Source organism: Phaseolus vulgaris, chromosome 5, assembly GCF_000499845.2.
Source record: "Phaseolus vulgaris cultivar G19833 chromosome 5, P. vulgaris v2.0, whole genome shotgun sequence".
In the NCBI taxonomy this organism is placed as follows: Eukaryota; Viridiplantae; Streptophyta; class Magnoliopsida; order Fabales; family Fabaceae; genus Phaseolus; species Phaseolus vulgaris.
In genome coordinates this window covers 1159363-1176806 of record NC_023755.2, presented here as the reverse complement: position 1 = coordinate 1176806, position 17444 = coordinate 1159363, and the positions used below count along the sequence as shown (strand labels likewise).

Sequence of the window (17444 nt, the reverse complement as noted above, 5' to 3'; positions counted from 1 at the left end):
ATTTACTAAAGTTACCTTTTAATATTTTATTTATATAATAACTATTATTTAATGACAAATCTTATACATTTTTATATGTTTTTTACATTATTAATTTCTATTTATTAATATTTTTTATAACAAAAAATTCACCATAAAATACCATTTTATATAATTATTTTTATTATTCATATTAATTAATTCATTTCACAAGGAAAACATCCTATTTTTCATATTTATGTACTACTTTAATAACCTCTACTTGGGAAATGACGTTAAAAAATTAGCAATTTTTTTGAATAAGTTAGTAGTTGCTGAAAATGGCTTATGGAATTGATATTCTTGGAAATTTATATAACAAATCGGTAATGCGATTTTTTTAACTAATTTTTATTTACTAAATTTATCATAATTATTTATTTATAAAATTGATAAACTATCTATTATTTCTCATAATTCAATAATAAAAAGACACATACAATTATTAATATTTAAAATATTCATTAAACGCATGATTATATATCCATTATTTAGAAATGAGTTAATAAAATAGTAAACGACATATTCATTTATTTATTTATTTCAAACATACGTTAATAAAATATTCAATCCATTGCCGACCTAGTGTCGTGCATAGGCATCACATGTGAATATTTTCACAACCTTGTGGAGATCTTTCTCTATATAAAATTAGGATAATTATTATCATACAATTTAATTGATGCTATCTATTTTACTTTAACTTAATTAGTTTTCTATAACATCATTTATTCGATTAATTATAGATTAACTATATTTTTTTTCTTCTCCTATGTATTATAATATAAAATTAATTTTCATTCAAAATAAATACGAATTTAAAAAAAAATTAACAATCATTTCATATATAAAATGATTTATTTTCATAATTTTCATATTAAGTACCTGAAAAAAAAATTATCCATTAGTTATTTACTTAATAGATGGTAATTACTTTTCTTACTTATCCAACCATCACCAAAAAAAAAAAGGTATCTCACCATAAATGCAACACAAATTACTTTGGCTTTCAAAAACCACAAAATTGGTTTTTCTTGTATGGTTTCACATTTGTTGGGTATGAAGTGAATTTTCAAGGTGAGGTAAGGATTAATGACAAACTATGAGAAATCATATATATTATAACAATAAGCGATGTTAACAACACATTTTCAATACAATTTGTATCATTTTGAAGATTTTTTTCAAGACTTGTATGATGAAGTCTCATATTTTAAGAACTTCAATATTTTAAGAATTAAGTTCTCAATGTTTCTCTTTGGAGTCTCAGTGGCCACTCACGGGCACTAGCCATTGACGTCATTGAGGTCGTGGATTTGGTCCCACATTAAAACTCATTATTGAACACATAATAATTTTTTTTATCAATTTTCATAACTTCGTAAAATGTTATAAAAAAACTATATTGAAACCAGAGAATCTTCATTTTCATTTTGGTTAACTAAGGTATGAGATTTAACCCGTAAGCCGTGACGTTAGCAATGAGTTTTCATATGGAACAATGTTTGTCTCATTAAGATTTTTGTTCAACCTTTTCAACGTTGTCTTCTGTCGTGTATCACAGACCTATACTAAACGTATATTCATCACTCACTAAATCTAAAACATTATGTTATCTATAAAGTATCAAATAATGTTTGTCATACAACAATAAGTCAAATGGTATACTCCATATATGTCTTTTCATACCACCCCACCATTGTGCTCTCACTTATTTTCAACCTTCACTTTCTTTTTGTAACTGTCACTTTTTGGTACCATTTAGTTTCCTTGTTTTCAGTTTTTTTTCTGTCACAGTTTCTCAAACTTAAGCCAGAGATTGGTCTTTCTAGTGATATTGTGAACTGGGTCACACATGAATCCTGTTCACAGTACTGTGTGTGAATTGGGTCAGAAACTAACCTCACTGATAATATAATTTTCCTTGTTTTCAGTTTAGGTACAAAAGTTTAAGAGGGATCTTCATGCAGCTTTAACACTAAGATTGTAAAGTGTAGCTTTGGCTCATGTTGGTTTTATGGTGTGAACCGAAAAGGTGGGAGTCACACTCACATTGTTGTATTTGAAGTTTTTTATGGTTAAGCAGAGAGTGGTGTTTCTTCTCATTTATTTTGCCACCCCACTTTGTTTTTCTTGTTCTGATGGGATGGTGTTTTGGTTTGATGTTGCAGCTACTACTTGAAAAAGAGATCTTAGAGCATTATTGGTGAATTCTGTGGAAGGTTTGTGTTGGAAGAGTGAGCAAAAGATGGGGTTTGAACCATTGAATTGGTACTGCCAGCCAGCACAAAACAGCATTTGGGATAAAGCAGTGGATGGTGCTTTTGGATCCTATACACCTTGTGCAATCAACACTCTTGTTATCTCCATTTCCAATTTGGTTCTTATAGGCCTGTGCTTGTATCGGATATGGCTTATCACTTGCAATGCTAAGGTTCAGAGGTTTTGTTTGAGATCAAATTACTATAATTATCTTCTGGGAATGTTGGCTGCTTATTGTGCTGCTCAACCGTTGTTGAGGTTGTTTACTGGAAATTCCACTTTCAACCTCAGTGGGGAAACAGGCTTCGCTCCTTTTGAGGTGGGTGTATCATGCATAGTTGCATACTATACCCCAATGAGATTCTTTTGCTTTTTTAAAAGCTTTTATGTTAGACATCACTATGCAAGTTGACATTTCAGTTAGGCTCACACCTCAAGTAACAAAATGAGATTTCTTGAATTCACAGTGTGTTCCATCATTCAAAGTTGATATTTGTTTGATGATGGCTTCAGTTTGATACCTGGGAGTTAGATGTCATACTGCAATAAAAAATTGCACAATTTGGTTGGAATGTGCAATTTTAACTGCTTTTTTCTTTTGTGGTTTTGCAGATAGCGGCACTGGTTGTTGAAACACTTACTTGGAGCTCAATGATAACTCTCATCCTCTTGGAAACAAATGTTTATATCAGAAAATTTAGATGGTTGGTGCGTTGTGGAGTTTTATATCTTTTAGTGGGAGATATTGTGGCGGTTAACCTTCTTCTATCAGTGAAAGATTACTGCAGCAGGTTAGCTTTCAATTAAGCCTAATACCTTGTCTTTTCACTTCTAGGACAATAATGCATTCTATTTCATACTGTCTAAGAAGTAAGCTTTTATTGCTTTGGTAGCACATTTTTTTCCTGTAATATTTTATTTTAATATGTGATGAACATACCAACTGAAATGTATGTTAATAAGCTTGTTCAGTGTACTGACAGAATCTGGAATCTAATGAATGTAGGGTTACCAGTTTGAGATTAGTATGCATGGAAAGTCAATTGAATTTTTGAATTAGCAAACGATAGGTTCATTTATATTTTTCAAAGCAAATAAAAATGTCAGTTGTTTGTACAAAAAGTTCATTACCTTTAGTGTGTCATGATTAGGATAGGAAATTAATGCAAGAGGAAATGAATTTTGGACATCTCAATGAAATGAATCAGTGGAAAGAAAAAAATTACTTCGTTCTTGTATATGCAGCAAGATAATTAAGGTTTGATTTCAATTTTTCAGATCTGCTCTGTTTCTGTACATTAGCAGTGTCATCTGCCAGGTAAATTCCCGATTTCCTCCATTAATGAAGATCAAAACAATCTCCACAATGTACAGTGATTTCATTTCTAGACTGCAATATTAGGAAGTGTGTTGGTTTATTAAAACTGGCTACCATCTTGATATTCATTGCATAGTTGCAAACCTAGGCCAATAATGCCAAATGGTTTTATGTATATGTTGGGATACTTCACTTGATACTAAATGATTTTAAGATGAAATATGATATCTACCTATGTATCGTTTTTGTTAACATATGGGTTTTGGTCTAGTTCCCTTTTTTTTTTCTTTTTTCTTTTCTTTAATAATACTTTTTTTTATGTTATGGTATATGATTGTTGTTACTTGATGTGTCAATCTAGCTGAGATGTCAAATTGCTTAATGATGCCTAACATGAAAGTTTTTATAAAAAAAAGATGAATATTGATACTAACATCTCTTAAGAAAACATGAGGCAATTCCTCTCAGATTCAGAGTGGTTTGTTCTTGTGATCCTACAGTAGCATGGTATACAAGTAGCAACTTGTAAGTTAATGCAGATTGGGATGGAATAGCAATTAGAGGGTTACATGTTTGTCACTAAGCAAATCAGATACATCACAATGAACTTATTGTGGCTACTTTTCTGATGCAGGTGTTGTTTGGTGCCTTACTTTTTGTTTACATTCCTAATTTGGTTCCTTATTCTGGCCATTCGACAATGCACACTGATCTACCCGACCATGGTGAATATGAACCTCTTTGTGGAGAAGATCAAGTTTGCCCTGAGAGGCAAGCCAATGTATTCTCTAGTGAGTAGTATCAATAATTTCTTAGCTTTACAATTTGTTTTACTGACTACAAGTTGCAGTGTATTTTTTGGTTTTTTTCCTTTTTATGCAACTGAGTAGTCTCTATCCTTGTGAATCTATTAACTAACATGTTTTCTGCATCCTGTGTAGGAATAAGTTTTGGATGGATAACTCCACTCATGAAGCAAGGCTACAGAAAACCTGTAACTGAAAAGGATGTTTGGAAGCTAGACAAATGGGATGAAGCAGAGACATTAACTGAGAAGTTTGTATTCTTTTTCTCCATGCTTACTATATGGTTCTATGAAATTCTCACACCCTATATGAATAATTGAAACTAGTTTATGGTTAATGCAGGTTCCAAAACTGTTGGAAGTCAGAATTTCAAAGCTCGAACCCGTGTCTTTTAAGAGCATTGAACAGTAGCCTGGGGAAAAGGTTCTTAAATGCAGCTTTTTGATAATACTTTTTTGCCTTTTATTAGTTGTTTAGTCTTTATTTGGACTCTACCAGATGAGCTTAGCAATATTATTTTCTAGTATTTTAATGTGATTTGGTTTCAATATTTGGTCAGGTTTTGGATGGGAGGCATCTTTAAGGTGAACATTTTGACCCTCAGTTTTGATGCTTAACTTGATTGCTTCAAAGTTCAAATGAATCAATAAACATTTTCTAGTAACCAGTAGTCTCATTAGAGCATCTTTTACAAATGCTTTCTTTGTATAAACAGTTAGATTCTGTGTAGAGTTTGCAAAAAATTGTAGATGAAAAGGCATATATATATAATAACATTATGCAGTTTTATAGCACTGACACATTTGGAACTTGAAATTTTTAATGATCTTTGCAGATTGGTAATGATCTTTCTCAGTTTGTGGGACCTATTTTGCTGAATCACCTCTTAGATGTAAGTTTATTTCTCCTTATACCCAAATTAGATTTGATGTGAACGGAAAATAAAGGGCACAGAGAAGCAGAATCATATATTGATAAACCCAACAACATATAGACATGATAAATAAAAGAATGGACACAAACACAAGAATTAGAACTTGTTAATTCACATGCCTACTTGTTTTGAAATCATATCATCCTTTACTACATAGAAACATCTTAAGCACTAAAACATGAAGATTGAATGGCAGATGATTGTTGTTATTTGGGATGTCAGCTTAGCTGAGATGTCAAGTTGCATAGTGATGTCTAACATGAAAGCTTTATAAATAAAAAACATGAAGATTGAGTTCAATTTCAAACTTGGATTGTATTGTCTTGCAAATTTCCTTGTTCAGAGGTATTTGATTGCAAATAAAACATTGCCATTACCAAGTCACTTCAATCTTGACCATTCATGTAATGTTAAAGAATCAACATTAGTTATAAATTATAATCACAGTCTTACCTTTTTAAATGATAATTTCGTTGTTATGCTTCTGATTTCATTTCTACAAGTATGTTTCTGGCTTGTTCTATCTACATCATCACTTTTTACTCTTATTGTGAATGACAGTCAATGCAAAGAGAAGATCCATCCTGGATTGGTTACATCTACGCCTTCTCTATATTTGTTGGAGTGGTATGGCTTCTGTCTATTATAGCTTAAAGAGTTTTGATCCAATGTAAAACATGTTTTAAGGGTTTTACAGTATATGAGCAGCATGAGTACATAATTTTCAAAGATCTTGGCAAAAACAGAAAAAAACTTCATTTAGTATGTGTTCTATAGCATGCCTCAGAATAATCAGATGGGGTGCTATTCATTCAGATCAAAGGGCAATCACCCTTACCTTCTCATGCTAGTTTGTACTTTCATATACAAATAATTCATCCAAAATGAATATTTCCACTCTAGTTTTTTTTCTGTATTCTCATGGAAAAAAGTAGGATTAGAACTTCCCTGATATCTTTAATGTAAGAAGAATGATAGAGGAGTATATTTGTTTCTCTCACAATGATTACAGTTTGTTATTTTATACTTTTGATTGCATTTACTAACACGAAGAAAAGAACAACTAACTAGTGGTTCAACTCAATCTTTCCAGACAGCTGGTGTTCTTTGTGAAGCACAGTATTTTCAGAATGTTATGCGTGTTGGTTTTCGGCTTAGATCAACTTTGGTATGATTTCTCTTTCTCTTTAGAGTCCAGCTACCCTATTCATCCAATATACTCATCCCTCAATAAACAGGTTTATCCAAATTTATTTATCAACAAAGTATATATAATGTGACCTTGTCTAATTATAGGTGGCTGCTATATTTAGAAAATCCTTGAGGTTAACTAATGATGGACGAAAGAAGTGCACATCTGGGAAGCTTATGAATATGATTACAACAGATGCCAATGCATTACAGGTTCTTTTGTTGCTTAGACTGAATATTGAAGTCAACTTATATGCTGAACTTTCTTTATTATTATGATTTGGAGTGTGAAATGCTGCCATGGTATAAACCTTATTGCTAATTTGTTTTGCTATCTGTAGCAAATATGTCAACAACTTCATGGGCTATGGTCAGCACCATTCCGTATCACTGTAGCCATGGTTCTCCTATACCAGCAACTAGGGGTTGCTTCACTTGTTGGATCATTAATGTTAGTTCTTATTATCCCACTGCAGGCAAGTTTTGTCTCTTCTTTTATAGCCTCGAACATGTGCATTATGGTTGTTAAAGATTCCACATCAACAATAAATTTATTGTCTAAATTATATAACTGACGAGAACTTTCACCTTACAAGTTGGTTTTTAGGATGAGGTTAAGTTTAAATTCACATTCTAAGATTTTTCTTCAATTAATTTTAATACATAAGAGTGAAAATGTTGGAGAGTTTTGAATTTAGTATAAGTTGAAACTCATATTTGGTATCTTGTTCGTCTTCCAAATGATAATGATTCTCTATATTTTATAGGTTTTGATGTAATGAATAAATAACTAAATTTATTGCTTTTGCAAGCAGACATTTGTGATTAGCAGGATGAGAAAACTGACAAAGGAAGGACTGCAACAGACAGACAAAAGGGTTGGTCTGATGAATGAAATTCTATCTGCCATGGATACTGTAAAGTATGAACACTTTCAAAAATCTTCACTCACAACATTCAAGCTTAGTTTGTGTTTTAACAGTTTCTGTGATATGCTGATATGATTCAGATGTTATGCATGGGAAACAAGCTTTCAGTCTAGAATTCTAAGCATACGAGATGATGAGCTATCATGGTTCCGCAAAGCCCAGCTGCTATATGCTGTATGAATGATCCTTGGCACAATTCTAGAATTTTGCTTTCCCATATTCTGTATTGAGAGCACAGTATTTTTCATTTTTTTTTTATAAAAGCTTTCATGCTAGGCATTACTATGCAACTTGACAACTAGCTGACACCTTAAGTAACATGCACAGTATTATTCATTTACAATAATTGAAGTAACTAAATACTTTTAAGTAAAAGTAGCACAAGATTCATGGCTTTTCAAGGTCAATAAGTACATTCTAATTTAATATACAATACCTTATCAGTGTAAAATTGTTTTCAAGGGAAAGATCACCTGGTATGATTCAAGAAACTGCTTTCTAAGATAATAATAAACTTCACTGTTATGTAGACCTCCTGCGGGTAATAGTATTCATATTATCTCTTTATGTTCTTAAGGACTTCAAGCTATATCAAGGATGAATGTGAAAGCATATTGACAGTGTTCTTAAGCTTGACATATGTGGTAAAACATGCCATTTTATTGTAATATCTTGTGATCTCACTCCAAATTCAAGATTGTTTAAAAGTGTGACCAGTTCTTATTTCTTCAGAAGTATTGTGCAAAGTCACATGCTGATAGGATCCACAAGTTCTTCAATTGGAATTTAATATCAGTTTGATTTTTTTGGATACATCTTCATCTGTCACACAACATATTCAATTGCATATTTCTATATATGCATCTGCCACATAACTAAACAATTTCTTAAAATGCTTGTAAACATTTTCTACAGCATAGAAGTTCTCCTAGATTGTGAAAATTTATAGCTTTCCTGCTAACTACTTGTCTTCCATTGCAGCTTAATTCTTTTATACTAAACAGCATCCCTGTTCTTGTGACGGTTACCACATTTGGAATTTTCACTTTACTGGGTGGAGAATTGACACCTGCAAGAGCATTTACCTCATTATCTCTGTTTGCAGTTTTGCGCTTTCCTTTAAATATGCTACCAAACTTACTAAGTCAGGTTGGTATTGTCCCTTGTCAATTCAGTTAACACTTGCTTTAGTTGATTATGTGTCAAGTCATTGCTTACTGATTTTCTTTTCTTACAGGTAGCAAATGCACATGTCTCGTTGCAACGTTTGGAGGAACTGTTCTTAGCAGAGGAGAGAAATTTACAACAAAATCCACCTATTGAAACTGGTCTTCCAGCCATCTCAATTGAGAATGGATACTTTTCGTGGGATCCTAAGGTCAAATTTTCAACTATCCTTGTTTGCACAGCCACAATTTTGTTAAAGCTTTCTTAACCTTTTGGTATATAAGGAGTACACCATTGCATTTCAATTTTCAAAATTAGAAGGCATGGATATGTTTAGGTGACACCATTTTTCCACATTCACCATTAACACAAATGACTAGATTTATGAAACATAGGTCAGGTGTTGAGCAGGTTGGTCATGGTCATTTTTGTATAAGAGTTGGGGGACACCCCTGAAGTGTCTGTATAAGAGTTGTAACACCTCTGAAGTGTCTCATTTTATTTTATTTATTCTTTGCAGATAAAAAAAAAGATTTATGAAACATTTTTGTCTCTAGCATTGAAAAAAATTCATACCTTGGAATTGGCTCTCCATGACTTACATGGGGTCCCTGGCTTAGCAACTCAAGTGTTACAGCTAACAGAAGCATTATAGACAAGAATTACCAATAGCCAACATTTTCATCTGAGTTTTCGAAGATGGTAGTGTGATGTCAGATCATGTTACAAAAACTTTGATTAGGCTTCCCCTCTACCTTCCACCCTCTCTAAATAAGCCAACTCTAAGTCAACAGGAATATGAATATTAACATTCCTGCTAGATTTTAGAGGTGACCATGATGTTGCTTTTGATGAATGTGAAGCTACAATGTTCCTTTTTTTCAAATACATTTAATTACTTTGGCATTATGCACACTTGACTTTGTACATGTAAATTGTATTCAATGCACAGGAAGAGAAACCAACATTATCAAATATCAATGTGGAAATACCAGTTGGCAGCTTAGTTGCAATCATTGGTGGTACTGGAGAAGGCAAAACGTCTCTCATTTCAGCAATGATTGGAGAGTTACCACCTTTAGCCGATGGAAATGCTACAATTAGAGGCACTGTTGCTTATGTGCCTCAGATTTCATGGATTTACAATGCCACAGTGAGTTGAAGCTTGCTTTCGATTCATTTCTTCTTGTTAAACTAAATTTTCATATAAAAAAATGTATGTCATCATTTATCATTCTGATTGCTTTCTTTTCCCAGGTTCGTGAAAACATACTATTTGGATCAAAATTTGAGCATGCACGATATCGGAAGGTCATTGATATCACTGCTTTACAGCATGATCTCAACTCACTACCTGTAAGACAATTTATAAATGTCATCTTCTCTATTACTTCTCTAAAAATTAATGGGAATTTTCCTTTTGTAATCATCACATTTATATCCTTTCAGGGACTTGATTTTACAGAGATTGGAGAAAGAGGAGTCAATATTAGTGGTGGACAAAAGCAAAGAGTTTCCATAGCCAGGGCTGTATACTCAAATTCAGATGTATATATATTCGATGATCCATTAAGTGCTCTTGATGCTCATATTGCTCAAGAGGTATCATTCTTATTTCTTATCAAATGTTACTTCCATCTTAACAGATATTATCATTGACATTAATTCAAACCCAACTGAATTTCATCATCAAGAAACTGATATAAGGAATGGCTGCTCATGTACATTATTAGATTTGCCTTTCTTTTCTATAGTGTATGTAAGTATTTGAATTTTAGAAATCACCTTAATGGTTGACCATATAAAAGTTTGAAAATAGCTATGATCATACCTCACATAGTCTGATTTGCAATTGCCTTCAGGTTTTCAGGAACTGTATAAAGGAAGAACTGCGAGGAAAAACCAGGGTTCTTGTCACCAATCAGCTACATTTTCTCCCTCAGGTAGATAAAATCATTCTGGTCAGTGAAGGAATGATTAAGGAGCAGGGAACATTTGAGGAGTTATCAAAAAGTGGGCCTCTATTTCAGAAACTAATGGAAAATGCAGGGAAAATGGAACAACAAGCAGATAATAACGGAGATACTGAAAGTCATGACAAGGATACAGATTTACCCTTGAATAATGAAGCAGTTGTTGAATTACCAAGTGATGCAAGCTATGAGAAGAAAGGAAAATTACGAAAATCAGTACTTGTTAAGAAGGAGGAGAGGGAAACAGGCGTCGTTAGTTGGAGAGTTATAATGCGGTAAGATTGCCATGAAAGCTCAGAAAAAGATGAATCTATTTCCTTTGAGTTATTGTTAAAGCTAATATTAATTTTGTCTTTTCTAATTCTTAGCTGTTTCTTTTTGTACTTATGTCTAGCCTTTATTTTGTTTTTTCTTATTCTAGTCTTTATTAACTTTTATTTTACATTATGTCTCTTTAATTAGACCTAGAATAAATGTATTGTTTGTATATATTCAGACTCTTTGCTTTGATTTAAGTAAGGAAAATTAAATAGAAGAAATATTTCTTCTCATATCTTTTGCCTTCCTTTTTTCTTTTTGTTCATCTCTGTTCTATTTTATAATATATAATAGAACTTCTTTGTTGCTTGAATGAAATTAGATGCTCTAGTTTGATTATGACCTGTGATTATAAATCCAAATTTACAGTTACAAATCAGCACTGGGAGGACTGTGGGTAGTTTCCATACTCTTTGGATGTTATACCTTAACAGAAGTTCTTAGAATTTCAAGCAGCACATGGTTAAGCGTGTGGACATCTCAAGATTCCACTGCAGATAGTAATCCGGCATATTTTCTTTTGATCTATGCACTTTTCTCATTTGGACAGGTATTATGCAATGAGTCTCTATTTCTTTTTTCTCTTGGTACTAAGCATCTTTCACCTTACCCTTAAGGAATTTGCATTGTTTAAGAAAATATTCATCATTCAACAAGCTTTCTGACTTGCCATATGGTAGCTTTCTACTCAGTTTTCAGTATTAAGGAAAATGAAATGAATGTCTTTTGTTGCATTCAGGTATCTGTGGCACTTGCCAACTCTTATTGGTTGATTGTTTCAAGTCTTCGTGCTGCCAAAAGATTGCACAATGCAATGCTGGATAAAATCCTCCGAGCTCCTATGGTATTCTTCCAAACTAATCCGGTTGGTCGCATAATTAATAGGTTTGCAAAAGATACTGGAGATATAGATACCAATGTTTTTAACTTGGTGAACAACTTTTTGGGGCAAGTTTGGCAACTGCTTTCCACATTTGTTCTTATAGGCACTGTGAGCACCATTTCCCTGTGGGCCATAATGCCACTTCTGATCTTCTTTTATGCAGCTTATATATATTATCAGGTATGCTCCATACTTCTCCTTTGTTCTAGAGCTGTCTCATTAGAATTATTTACATGCCAAGTTAGTTTTATCTACTTTTGCAATTTGGATAACTTGAAATAAAGATGTTTCTTTTTGCTTGCTAGAGAGATAGATGAATAAAAACTAATAACTTAATAATGGAAAAGTACAAAACACTATATGGGCATTATATATTTGTCACAGCAATTTACACTGAAATTTAGGATTTTGTTTTGGCCAAAATCCAGGCTAGGAGCATTGCCATGAATTGGCTGATCAGGATTAACTAAAATTTATTTGGTTAAAAGTTTTAGTACTTTGTTGTTGTAGATACTATAAGGGAAATCTTTCACATGTCTGTAGAATGAAGTTCTTCTGCATCCACTGTAAACATTTTTCATTATATAGTCTCCAAACTTCATAACTGAATCACAGTAACATTATCCCAGCTAGATTCCTAGTCATAACCTACTTCTTCCTAATCTCATTGTTTTTGCAATATTGCTATTATGATTTATAATTTTGTGAAGATATTAATTTCTAAATGAAGGAAAATTTATCAACATGGAATGGAATAACAAGTTAGAGCAAAGTAAAGTATAAGTTACTAATGAACCATAATGAATGTGTCAAAAATCAAAATGGTGTGCAAGTGAAGGCGAGACAAAAGAAAACACCCTTCTGGAAATTAAGACCTGTTGGAGATCTCACATCGTCTAGAGATTAGATTATTTCATAGTATATAAGTGGGTGCAAACCTCACCTCATAAATCGATTTTATGACGCTGAGTTAGGCTTAAATTCCACTTCTTAATAACACTAGAGTTTAGTATTTTCAGTTAACACAATGTGGTGTTAGTTTGAGTTATTGGTATTTTTCTACTAACACATTGCTTGACAGAGCACGGCTCGAGAGGTAAAGCGCATGGATTCCATTACAAGATCTCCTGTTTATGCACATTTTGGTGAATCATTGAATGGTTTGTCAAGCATCCGTGCTTATAAAGCATATGACAGAATGGCACACATTAATGGAAAATACATGGATAACAACATCAGATTCACTCTTGTGAACATAAGCTCAAATCGTTGGCTCACCATAAGGCTAGAAACATTAGGAGGCCTCATGATTTGGATGATAGCAACATCTGCAGTCTTGCAGAATGCAAGGGCTTCAAACCAGGCTTTGTTTGCATCTACAATGGGTCTACTTCTCAGTTATACTTTGAACATAACAAATCTCTTGAGTGGTGTCCTTAGGCAGGCAAGTAGAGCTGAAAACAGTTTAAATGCTGTTGAGCGTGTTGACACATATATAAATCTGGAAAGTGAGGCTCCAGGTGTAATCGAGACCAACCGGCCGCCACCCGGATGGCCAACCTCCGGATCAATTGAGTTTGAAGATGTTGTTCTGAGATACAGGCCTGAACTTCCTCCAGTGCTGCATGGATTGTCCTTCACAGTTCCTCCAACTGAGAAGATAGGGGTGGTTGGAAGAACTGGTGCAGGAAAATCTAGCATGCTTAATGCATTATTTCGGATTGTGGAACTAACAAAAGGAAGAATCATCATTGATGGTTGTGATATTTCTACATTTGGACTAGCAGATCTACGAAAAGTTCTTACTATCATACCACAGTCTCCAGTTCTTTTCTCTGGTATGTTCCATTAACAGACTTCTTATTCTATCTCAGATATTGATAATCAAAAACATGAGTTTGGTCTTAATCCAATGTAAGCAATGCTTTATATTGTGATTAAAATCCTTATGAAGGTGTTGTTATGCCAAGATGTCATGAGTGTAAAGGTATATACACTATCATCCAATCATGAATTAGCATATTATTGGAAAAAAAAGACCTTGTAAGTGGTTCTGAGCTGATAATCAAATTATCATAATGTGGCAGTAAATGATTCCATGATATTGAAAAACACTGCAAATAGACCAAAATAAGCTTTTTTTTATACCTTTTTTTTCATAACCATGGAAAAAACTGAAAATCAGGAATTGTTTGTTTTGAGACCTGCATGTTAATCATCAGTGAATTATAATTGAAATGTGAAGAATGTTTGCATTAGAAAACTGTCGGTCAGTGTTCTCTTTCTTAACAATATGAGAATACAGAGATTAAGACATGATTATTTATATAGTATAATTTTAAATTTTCAATTAGGTGTGAATAAACATGGTTTGTTAGCTTGAGTAAAACTTCTCCATTCTAAAACTTTTCTTCCTTTCTCTAAGGGACTGTTCGTTTCAATCTTGATCCATTTAATGAGCACAATGATGCTGATCTATGGGAGGCTTTAGAAAGGGCACATCTGAAGGACGTAATAAGAAGAAATCCATTTGGTCTAGATGCTCAGGTAGGTACACAGACTTTTTTTTTATCAGCAAAGAATAAATAAAATAAAATGAGACACTTCAGGGGTATCTAAACCCTTATACACATTATCCCAACACAAGCTTCTTATCACCCAACCAGCTAAGGATCCAATCCAACAGACATTACAACACATCAACCACATTAACATACCATATCAAGATTGTGGCATAATCTTATTAATACCTTTGTATGATTGGTTTTTTCCTAGAGACATGTTCTTTGGAATTATCAACTGAAAATATGAAATATGAGAATCTAATCTTTTGCACTGCATGAAGGTTTCAGAGGGAGGAGATAATTTCAGTGTTGGACAGAGGCAACTTCTGAGTCTAGGTAGAGCATTGCTTCGGAGATCGAAGGTTCTTGTCCTGGATGAAGCTACAGCTGCTGTAGATGTTAGAACTGATGCCCTTATACAGAAAACTATCAGACAGGAATTTCAGTCCTGTACAATGCTCATCATTGCACATAGACTAAATACAATCATTGACTGCAATCGGATTCTGCTGCTTGATTCTGGCCGGGTATGATCAAGTACCATGAGTAACAAAAATTGAATTTTTTTCATGCCGCAAGTATTGTGAATCTATAAGGACTACAAGAACATGTTCTCACTATACCTGAATGTTGTTCTCAATGGTTACTGTTATAACAATGGTATTGGCATGGAGTTATGATGAAGTATAAGAACCAAATTGAACAAGATTGAATGGTGTAGGGACGGACCAAAATATAATACTTTAAGTCACTACACATGACACCTACCTTCAACTTGGTCCCTATAGTCCTATACTTCACTGTATTACAACCCCTTAGATCAAATTGCATACTAGAGACCAAATTGAAAACTTTTTAGTATGAGGACCAACTTGGAAGTGAGTCTCAATTAAGAAATAAAGCTTACATTCATAGGAAATGTATTTGAACTCAAGTGTTTTGAGAGTGAGAGGAATAAATATTGATCATTAGATCTTATCATGACTCATAAAATTAAAAGACCAAAGTCATGTGAGTTTTTCAAAGTCTTAGTCATCCATGTATGGTTGTTGTACCACTCATATGTCATATTTTGATAGGAGGAATGTTGTTTCTGCATTCTGATAGTGTTTTGCATTTTGTTATTGTATTTTGTCACTACTGTAGTAATTCATCTACTGTATAAACCATGAATTGAAATGAATAAAGAGAAGAGAATTATCAGGTTCTTTGTTCTTTTTGGAGGAATCCTTGACCTTGAGTCCAAGGAATTTACTGTGCTCATATCATATTTGCTCCTAGCAGATTTGGGGGATTCTCTCTTCACATTGTGTAAGTCAATAAAGATGATTCAACATTAAGATTCATCTTCCTTGATTCTTTCCAGGTCCTTGAATACAGTTCTCCAGAGGAACTCCTACAAAATGAAGGAAGTGCTTTCTACAAGATGGTTCAAAGTACTGGTGAAGCAAATGCTGAGTATCTATGTAGCCTAGTATTTGGAAGAACAGAGAACAATGATGAATATAAGAAGGAGTTAGAAAACCATATGAGACAATTAGCTTCTACTCACTGGACTGCTGCTACACAGTTTGCCATAGCTTCTACCCTTTCTTCATTACACCATCTGCTTCAAAAACCAAGTGGTGAAGACAATGGAGATATCCTTGATAAAACAAAGGATGCAGCTACAACACTTCAAGAGGTTCTGATGGGGAAGCATGATGAAGCCATAGAAGAGACACTGCATAAATACCATATTCCAACAGATAGATGGTGGTCTACTCTCAACAAAGTTATTGAAGGTAAACATTAGAATCATATGAAAATAACATTATAAAAGCTTCACATGCATATTAAGAAGTGGACTTTAAGCCTAACTTAACCTCATAAAATTGGCTTATTATGGTGAGATTTGAATTCACTTATATACTGTGTAATGTCTTAATCTCTAGTTGATGTGAGATCTCGATCTATCATTTCTCTTTTCAGTGAGTACTTCTACCTCTGTAGAAGCTAAAATGAATTAAACTTCTTGCTAAGTTCAAATCAGTTTATTCCTTTTTACTTTCATACAACCTTTCCATTTAACTGTCACAAATTTCTCTTTGCATAAGTTAATTTTAACTAGAGTAAGAAGTTTGATTCATTTTTTATTTTCTTCTCTTCTAAGTACTCAGCAAAAAGTTTGTACAAACCAGATCATACTATTTAACAAAGAAATGAAAAAAAAAATCACACTCAAGTAAAAGTATTTGTTGCTATCACAGTTTTCCCATCAAACCAATACAAAATTGATGCTGTAATCATAAAATACAATGACTGAAGTAATATTAAGTGGGAAATTTAACAATAATGTTTCTGCAACTATCAATCTTTTACTTTAAACAACTATTTTTTTCCACTGAATTTGCTGATTCTATTTTCAATTTTCACCAGGTCTTGCTATCTTGAAGAGGTTGCCTAAAGACAACATTCAACAAATACAACTTGATTTTGATGGAAGATCTTTTCAATAACATACATCTTGAGAAGATTCTTTAGAACTGTTTTCCCTGTTTCTTACACCAATTCCTCTCTGTATTTTTAACATTTTCACTTTTTTTTGTCTTTTTCTTGTATCCATAGAAATTGAAAAGTTAAAGGAGTTTATATCAACTCACAATAGCTCAATTGAGCAAGAGTACTTTGTCATTTTCTCTTATGTTCATAGGGTTACCAAGTTATCCATATTCAATAATTTTATAATTTTACTTTTTTCTTAAAGTTAAGTTTTTTATTTGGTAAAGAAATAGTTTGAATTGACCTTTTTATTTTCAAATATAATATTAAAAATTCCATAAAACATTTTATTGGAAAAAAATTAAATATTAAATTAATTAATTAATAGAGGCTTAAATAAGTTGTGGACCACTTCTGATTTTTTAGTTTGAGTACTTAATAAAAAGATTGATATGGTCCATTTTCATTATATAATCTATTGACTTTACTATTATCTAAAAATAACAATGATGTCAACAAATTAAGTATACTTGAAAAAAAAAAAGATCCCAAAACTTATTTAAGTCAAGAATATAAATGTATTTATAATGGTATAAAAAT

At 32.8% G+C, this 17444-nt stretch overlaps 1 protein-coding gene across 5 annotated transcripts in view; it reads left to right on the top strand.

Moving 5' to 3' along the window:
- LOC137834689 (ABC transporter C family member 12-like) overlaps positions 1-17023 on the top strand; it is a 94550-nt gene extending 77527 nt beyond the window's left edge. For 2 of the 5 annotated variants that reach the window (XM_068642822.1, XM_068642823.1), the window contains 26 exons: positions 2893-3071; positions 3559-3598; positions 4233-4389; positions 4540-4654; positions 4747-4827; positions 4964-4988; positions 5240-5296; positions 5900-5965; positions 6432-6506; positions 6635-6742; positions 6871-7005; positions 7345-7451; positions 7539-7632; positions 8440-8607; positions 8696-8836; positions 9578-9778; positions 9883-9981; positions 10075-10227; positions 10488-10873; positions 11286-11466; positions 11656-11979; positions 12881-13637; positions 14225-14346; positions 14645-14890; positions 15730-16147; positions 16782-17023. In XM_068642822.1, coding sequence (XP_068498923.1) covers positions 2893-3071; positions 3559-3598; positions 4233-4389; positions 4540-4654; positions 4747-4827; positions 4964-4988; positions 5240-5296; positions 5900-5965; positions 6432-6506; positions 6635-6742; positions 6871-7005; positions 7345-7451; positions 7539-7632; positions 8440-8607; positions 8696-8836; positions 9578-9778; positions 9883-9981; positions 10075-10227; positions 10488-10873; positions 11286-11466; positions 11656-11979; positions 12881-13637; positions 14225-14346; positions 14645-14890; positions 15730-16147; positions 16782-16861 — 4515 coding nt within the window. In that variant the 3' untranslated portion in view covers positions 16862-17023. The other 3 variants (XM_068642824.1, XM_068642825.1, XM_068642826.1) reach the window with 3 other exon arrangements.
- Positions 17024-17444: the final 421 nt, after the last annotated feature.